At 51.1% G+C, this 7,999-nt stretch overlaps 1 protein-coding gene across 1 annotated transcript; it reads right to left on the reverse strand.

The window, feature by feature from the left end:
• Positions 1-327: 327 nt before the first annotated feature.
• On the reverse strand, positions 328-5,133 carry LOC120922495 (gap junction alpha-3 protein-like). Its single transcript, XM_040334686.1, has 2 exons — positions 4,880-5,133; positions 328-2,823 (listed from the first exon to the last, which is right to left on the reverse strand). Exon 2 carries the CDS (start codon positions 2,798-2,800, stop codon positions 1,727-1,729), a length of 1,074 nt encoding a protein of 357 aa, XP_040190620.1. The 5' UTR covers positions 2,801-2,823; positions 4,880-5,133; the 3' UTR covers positions 328-1,726.
• Between the last annotated feature and the right edge of the window lie 2,866 nt (positions 5,134-7,999).

Genomic DNA, 7,999 nt, shown 5'->3' on the forward strand with positions numbered 1-7,999 from the left:
CCAGCTACCTCCCCCCCACCGCCGCCTACCTCCCCCCACCTACCTCCATGTGATGGCCGCAGCCTCCGCTGTTTGTTTACGTCCCGCCGGCACATTACAGCCCCATAGACTTCTATAGTGACTTTTGAGGACCGTCCTGTAGAGGTCTATGGGGGCTGTAATACTCTGCCATGCCCCCCACCCCTGCAAACGGCAAAAGTACAGTGTGTATCTGTGGGGGGGAATGGGTCAGGTCAGGAAGGGGGCTAAAGCAACAAATGCACTTCCTTTGAACATACACACGGGTGCTTTAAGCTGCGGAGGATAAAAGACAAAGGTTCGTTGGGGTTCTCTTATAAATATTAACAATAATTAATCCAGTTTTATTTTTCTCTATAAATCAGAAACATTTGAAGGTTCGACGTTCGCAGACTTCTCACCTTCGGCTACAGACAGGAACCCAACGGCATAATACAGCACATGACATTTCTGTGATCGCAATTCCCCCGGACCCAGCAAGTGTGATCTGGTGCTTCTTCCCCCGTCACCTCATCACACGGTGAGAACCCCGGAACATGATCTGGTGCCTCTTCCCCCGTCCCCTCATCACACGGTGAGAACCCCGGAACATGATCTGGTGCCTCTTCCCCCGTCCCCAACACCTCATCACACTGCGAGAACCCCGGAACATGATCTGGTGCCTCTTCCCCCATCCCCAACACCCCATCACACGGTGAGAACCCCGGAACATGATCTGGTGGTACTTCCTCTGTCCATGTCCCCAACACCCCATCACACGGTGAGAACCCTGAGCCATGATCTGGTGCTGCTGTTCCTGTCCCCAACATATAACTAACACAGCATGGACCATTATCTTGTCTGTGTCCCCAACACATCACACAGCATATACCCTGGACTGTGATCTGGTTCTACTGTCCATGTCCCTCACACGTCTGTGATCTGGTGCTACTTCCCCTATCCATGTCCCCAGCACCCCAACACACTGTGAGAACCCTGAGTCATGATCTGGGCCTTTCTATGTCCCCCCACACATCACACAACCATCCCCAGCACCTCGTCACACTGGGAACCCCAGGCTGAGATCTAGTGATACTGTCCTCAACATCTTATCACACCGCAAGAACCCCAGACCGTGATCTGGTGTGACTGTCCATGTCCCCAAAAACCCAACACACTGCGTGAACCTCAGGACATGATCTGGTTCTACTTCCCCTGTCCATGTCCCCAACAACTCAAAACGCAGTGAGAACCCCCAAGCCAGGATCTGGTGTATCTGTCCATGTCCCCACACATACCACAGCGAGAACCCTGAGCGAAGGTCGGGTGCTACTTTCCATGTCCCCAACACATCACACGGCAAGAACCCCAAGCCAGGATCTGGTGCTACTTCCCCTTTCCATGTCCCCAACACATCACACGGCAAGTACCCCCAAGCCAGGATCTGGTACTACTTCCCCTTTCCATGTCCCCAACACATCACACGGCAAGTACCCCCAAGCCAGGATCTGGTGCTACTTCCCCTGTCCATGTCCCCAACACCTCATCACAATGTGGGAACCCCAGGATCTAGTGATACTGCTCATGTCCATGTCTCTAGCACCCCATCACTCTGCAAGGACCCCAAGTCATGATTTGGTGCTACTGTCCATGTCGTCTGCACCTTATCACACTGCAAGAACACCAAGCCAGCATCTGGTGTGACTGTCCATGTCCCCCAGCACCCCCATCACACCGCGAGAGCCCCAGGCCGTGACCTGGTACTGCTCTGCCTGCTGTTCCGGCTTGGTAGCCTATGACGCTCTGGGTTTTCTAGGTCACTGCCGCTCTCTGACGCTACATTCAGGTCACCGATACCGTTGCGTTCCACGGCTTGGTTCTCTCGGTTCTGTATCCAGGCGGACTGGCTGCTGTCTATCGCAGATGTTGGGTTCTTGCTGGGGGAAAGGGGGAAGGGCAGGGAGTTGTTGAAGCTGGACCCTTTCTCCGGAGGACTGTAGTGGGTATAATGAGGTATGATATGAGTGTGGGTGATAGTTCCCGTCCTGACCGGTAACTTTGGCACCAGTTCCCGGCGGGACCCCGTCAGGCCCTGCCTGCATTTGGTGAATCCCAAGTAGTAAATTTCAATCAGGTTGAGCAGCAAAGACAAGCAAGCCACGGTCAACATAAATAAAATAAATATGGTCTTTTCCGTGGGGCGGGAGATGTAGCAGTTCACGGTGTTGGGGCAAGGCCAGCGGCTGCAGGTGTAGAGCGGCTGCAGCTGAAACCCGTAGAGAAAGTACTGCGCCACGATGAAGCCCACCTCAAACAAAGTCTTGAAGAGGACGTTGAAGACGTAAGTCCGCAGGAGGGCCCCGCGCAGCCGCACCTTGCCCATTTCATCCTTGATGGAGGGTTTGGTGGCTTTGGGCGGTTCGAGGAGCAGCTGTTTGTCGCCCTGAGGGTCTCCTTTGCTTTGCCGTACCTTTTCCTTCTGCTTCTGCTTCTCCTCCAAGCGCACAAGGTGCAGGATGTGCCCCAGGTAGATCAGCGTCGGCGTCGACACGAAAATGATCTGCAGAACCCAGAACCGGATGTGGGAGATGGGGAACGTCCTGTCGTAGCACACGTTCTGACAACCGGGCTGCTTGGTGTCGCAGGTGAAGCCGGACACCTCGTCCCCCCAGACTTTCTCCGCCGCCGTCCCCAAGACCAAGATCCGGAAGATGAAGAGGACCGTCAGCCAGACTTTGCCCACCACCGTGGAATGTTCCTGCGCCTTTTCCAGAAGTTTCCCCAACAAGTTCCAGTCTCCCATTGGAGCGTCGGTCACATATTATCCTGCCGGGGGGTAAAAACAAAAAGTCAGTACGCCATGAAGAACATTTAGCGTCAACAACGTCATGAAGAATATTTATCGTCAACGCCAACAACGTCATGAAGAACATTTAATGTCAATGTCAACAACGTCATCAAGAACATTTAACGGCAACGTCATGAAGAACATTTAACGGCAACGTCATGAAGAACATTTAACGTCAACGCCAACAACGTCATGAAGAACATTTAACGTCAACGCCAACAACATCATGAAGAACATTTAGCGTCAACAACATCATCAAGAACATTTAACGTCAACGCCAACAACATCACAAAGAACATTTAAGGTCAATGCCAACAACGCCATGAAGAACATTTAGCGTCAACAACGTCATGAACAACATTTAACATCAACGCCAACAACGTCATGAAGAACATTTAACGGCAACGCCAACAACGTCATCAAGAACATTTAACGTCAACGCCAACAACGTCATGAAGAACATTTAACGGCAACGCCAACAACGTCATCAAGAACATTTAGCATCAACAACGTCATGAAGAACATTTAACGTCAACGCCAACAACGTCATGAAGAACATTTAACGCCAACAACGTAAGTCAGTACGCCATGAAGAACATTTAACGCCAACAACGTCATGAAGAACATTTAACGCCAACAACGTCATGAAGAACATTTAACGCCAACAACGTCATGAAGAACATTTAACGGCAACAACGTCATGAAGAACATTTAACGGCAACAACGTCATGAAGAATATTTAACGCCAACAACGTCATGAAGAACATTTAACGCCAACAACGTCATGAAGAACATTTAACGCCAACAACGTCATGAAGAATATTTAACGCCAACAACGTCATGAAGAATATTTAACGCCAACAACGTAGTAAAGTACATTTAACCACTTCCCTACCGCATGCCGTCGCTGACTTTATGCGGTGATATCTGTATGACGGGTGCAGCTACAGGCATCATTCAGATATCATTCTCTGCAGCTGGCGAATCAGCGCACGATAAGAACGATCATAGTGGCAGTTACGCCGCTTGATCGTTCTTATAGGCGAAGGGACAGGACACCCCCTCTCCTACCGCCGCCGTCATCCGGTGCTTCTCCGGGCTCTCCCGTGCTATCAGGGGAGAAAGAATCGTCCGGCGCCGGATGACGACGATAGAGATTTCCAGTGAGCAGATGGTCACCGGTCATCTCTATGACTGTCGGAGGCCCGGGCGCAACGTTATGACATCACGCTCTGGGTTCCCGGATGTAAACAAAGCTGCGATCGTGGCTGTCGGCATGAGATCGGTAAAAAAAAACGTAATCTCGTGCTTTCCCGCCTGGAGGAGAGATGTGGGGGGAAGGGGGAGGTCTTATTGACTCCGCCTCTCTCCATAAAGAGGACCCGTCACAATAGATTCCTTGTAATAGGAATAAAAGTGATAAAAAAAATAATGTAAAAAAAGTGTAAAGAAAATAAAAATAAATAAAAACAAAAGTAAAACGCCCCTGTCCCCGGTAACTCGCGCTCAGAAGCGAACGCACATGTAAGTCCCGCCCACATATGTAAGCGCCATTCAAACCCACACATGTGAGGTATCGCCGCGTGCGTTAGAGCGCGTGCAACAATTCTAGCCCTAGACCGTCTCTGATTTTTTTAAGTACTGAATTTTTTTTGCGCCATTCCATGAGTGTGCGCAATTTTAAAGCGTGACATGTTGGGTATCTATCTACTCGGCGTAACATCATCTTTCACGTTATACAAATTGGGCTGACTTTACTGTTTTGTTATTTTTTAATTCGTGAAACCGTTTAAAAAAAAAAAGGCGTTTGAAAAATGATTGCGCAAATACCGTGCGAGAAAAAAAGTTTCAATGATCGCCATTTTATTCCCTGCTAAAAAAAAAACACATATATAATGTTTGGGGGGTCCTGAGTAATTTTCTGATGATTTTTTCCATGAAGGAGAGAAGAAGCGCCGGAATGTGCGCGGTACGGAAGTGGTTAACGACAATCGCCAACATATCCTTTCAGAAGGTTGTCTTTGGGGGTCTTACCGATGTGTGTAGATTGATCCGGGAAGAGTCGCCTCTGCGCCCGTGTCCTGGGGGGTCTCTGAGTCGCCTCTGCGCCCGTGTCCTGGGGGGGTCTCCGTGTGTCTGTGCCGCAGCCTCCGGGCCTCTCATAGCCGCCGTGTGAAGCCCCCTCCCCCGGGTGTATTACTTGTTATTTTTAGAGTATTTTTTCTTCTAAATATACATCCAGCGAGCCGAGGAATTTCAGAGACCCTCCTCCCTGCGCGCGTCACAAGTGTCTGTCCACCGCTTGTTGTGAGTGTCGTCTGTCAAGGAAGAGGGTTGTGTGGCCATGTGTTGGTGGTCGCTCAGCGGCGCTAATCCTACGCTGGTGACAGCTTAGCCCCGCCCCACACGCAGCGTTCCCTCTTCAGATATCATCCCGACTTCTCTCTTCCCTCCGCAGATACAGCGCCTGGAAAAAGTATTCATACCCCTCTATATACAGAGACAGGAAAAAGTATTCATACCCCTCTATATACAGCGCCTGGAAAAAGTATTCATACCCCTTGAAATTCCCCACATTTTCTCACGTTACAACCAAAAACGTAAATGTATTTTATTGGGATTTTATGTGAGAGACACAAAGTGTCACATGATTGTGAAGAGGAAGGAAAATGATACAAATAAATCTGTGAAAAGTGTGGGGGGGAGGGGCATTTGTATGGCGCCCAGAGGCGTTTTTTTTTTTTTTTTTTTTTTTAGCTGACATGCCCAGCCTGCCCTGTACCACCCCAAACAGCCCTATACCACCCCAGCCTGCCCTGTACCACCCAGCCTGCCCTGTACCACCCCAAACAGCCCTATACCACCCCAGCCTGCCCTGTACCACCCAGCCTGCCCTGTGCCACCACAGCCTGCCCTGTACCACCCCCAGCCTGCCCTGTACCACCCCAAACTTTCCCATGCCACCCCAACTTGCCCTGTGCCACCCCAAACAGCCCTATACCACCCCAGCCTGCCCTGTACCCCCCCCAAACAGCCCTGTACCACCCCAGCCTGCCCTGTACTACCCCAAACTTTCTAATGCCACCCCAACTTGCCCTGTGCCACCCCAGCCTGCCCTGTACCACCCCAGCCTGCCCTGTACCACCCCGCCCTGTACCACCCCTATACCACCCCAGCCTGCCCTGTACCCCCCCAAACAGCCCTGTACCACCCCAGCCTGCCCTGTGCCACCACAGCCTTCCCTGTGCCACCCCAGCCTGCCCTCTACCACCCCAAACTTTCACATGCCACCCCAACTTGCCCTGTGCCACCCTAACTTGCCCTGTACCACCCCAACCTTACCCATGCCATCCCAACCTGCCCTGTACCACCCTAACTTGCCCTATACCACCCCAACCTGCTCTATGCAACCCTAACTTGCCCTATGCCACCCCAAACTACCCTATATCACCCCAACATGCCCTATACAACCTTAACCTGTCCTATACCACCCCACTACACCAACCTGCCACTATACCACTCTATACTACCCTAACCTGCCACTATACTGCCCTATACTATCATTTACAGGGGCTGGTTTGGGGTGCGCCCCGTGCCCCTGCGCTGCCTGCTTGGTGCTGGGCAGCCTAGACAGAGGGGGGGGGGGTGACACCATGTTTTACCGCACCGGGTGACACCAACCCTAGTGACGCCACAGATGGCGCCCCCCGGAGTCAGTACTTTGTAGAACCCCCTTTCTCTACAAGTCTTTTTGGGGGGGTCTCTACCAGCTTTGCACATCTAGAGAGGGACATTTCTCCTCCATTCTTCTTCTCTGTAAAATATCTCTGTCTCTGTCAGATTGGATGGAGAGCGTCTGTGATCAGCAATTTTCAGGTCTTGCCACAGATTCTCAATGGGATTTAGGTCTGGACTGTGACTGGGCCATTCTAACACATGAATAGGCTTCCCTGTCCCTGCTGAAGAAAAGCATCCCCACCACATGATGCTGCCACCACCATGTTTCACAGTGGGGATGGTGTGTTCAGGGGGATGGGCAGTGTTAGTTATAATTAGGGTTGTCCCGATACCACTTTTTTAGGACCGAGTACGAGTACCGATACTTTTTTTAAATGTGTCCCCAAATGCAGCCATGTCCCTCTAGCCATGTCCCTCACATATGCAGCCATGTCCCTCTAGTCATGTCCCTCTAGCCATGTCCCTCACATATACAGCCATGTCCCTCACATATACAGCCATGTCCCTCTAGTCATGTCCCTCACATATGCAGCAATGTCCCTCTAGCCATGTCCCTCTAGCCATGTTCCTCACATATGCAGCCATGTCCCTCTAGCCATGTTCCTTACATATGCAGCCATGTCCCTCACATATACAGCCATGTCCCTCACATATGCAGCCATGTCCCTCTAGCCATGTCCCTCACATATGCAGCCATGTCCCTCTAGCCATGTTCCTCACATATGCAGCCATGTCCCTCTAGCCATGTTCCTTACATATACAGCCATGTCCCTCACATATGCAGCCATGTCCCTCTAGCCATGTTCCTTACATATGCAGCCATGTCCCTCACATATACAGCCATGTCCCTCTAGCCATGTCCCTCACATATGCAGCCATGTCCCTCACATATACAGCCATGTCCCTCCAGCCATGTCCCCCACATATGCAGCCATGTCCCTCTAGTCATGTCCCTCTAGCCATGTCCCTCACATATACAGCCATGTCCCTCACATATACAGCCATGTCCCTCTAGTCATGTTCCTCACATATGCAGCCATGTCCCTCACATATACAGCCATGTCCCTCTAGCCATGTTCCTCACATATGCAGCCATGTCCCTCTAGCCATGTTCCTTACATATACAGCCATGTCCCTCACATATACAGCCATGTCCCTCTAGCCATGTCCCTCACATATGCAGCCATGTCCCTCACATATACAGCCATGTCCCTCCAGCCATGTCCCTCACATATACAGCCATGTCCCTCCAGCCATGTCCCTCACATATACAGCCATGTCCCTCTAGCCATGTCCCTCACATATACAGCCATGTCCCTCCAGCCATGTCCCTCACATATACAGCCATGTCCCTCTAGTCATGTCCCTCACATATACAGCCATGTCCCTCTAGTCATGTCCCTCACATATACAGCC

Source organism: Rana temporaria, unplaced genomic scaffold (assembly GCF_905171775.1).
Source record: "Rana temporaria unplaced genomic scaffold, aRanTem1.1, whole genome shotgun sequence".
Classification (NCBI taxonomy): domain Eukaryota; kingdom Metazoa; phylum Chordata; class Amphibia; order Anura; family Ranidae; genus Rana; species Rana temporaria.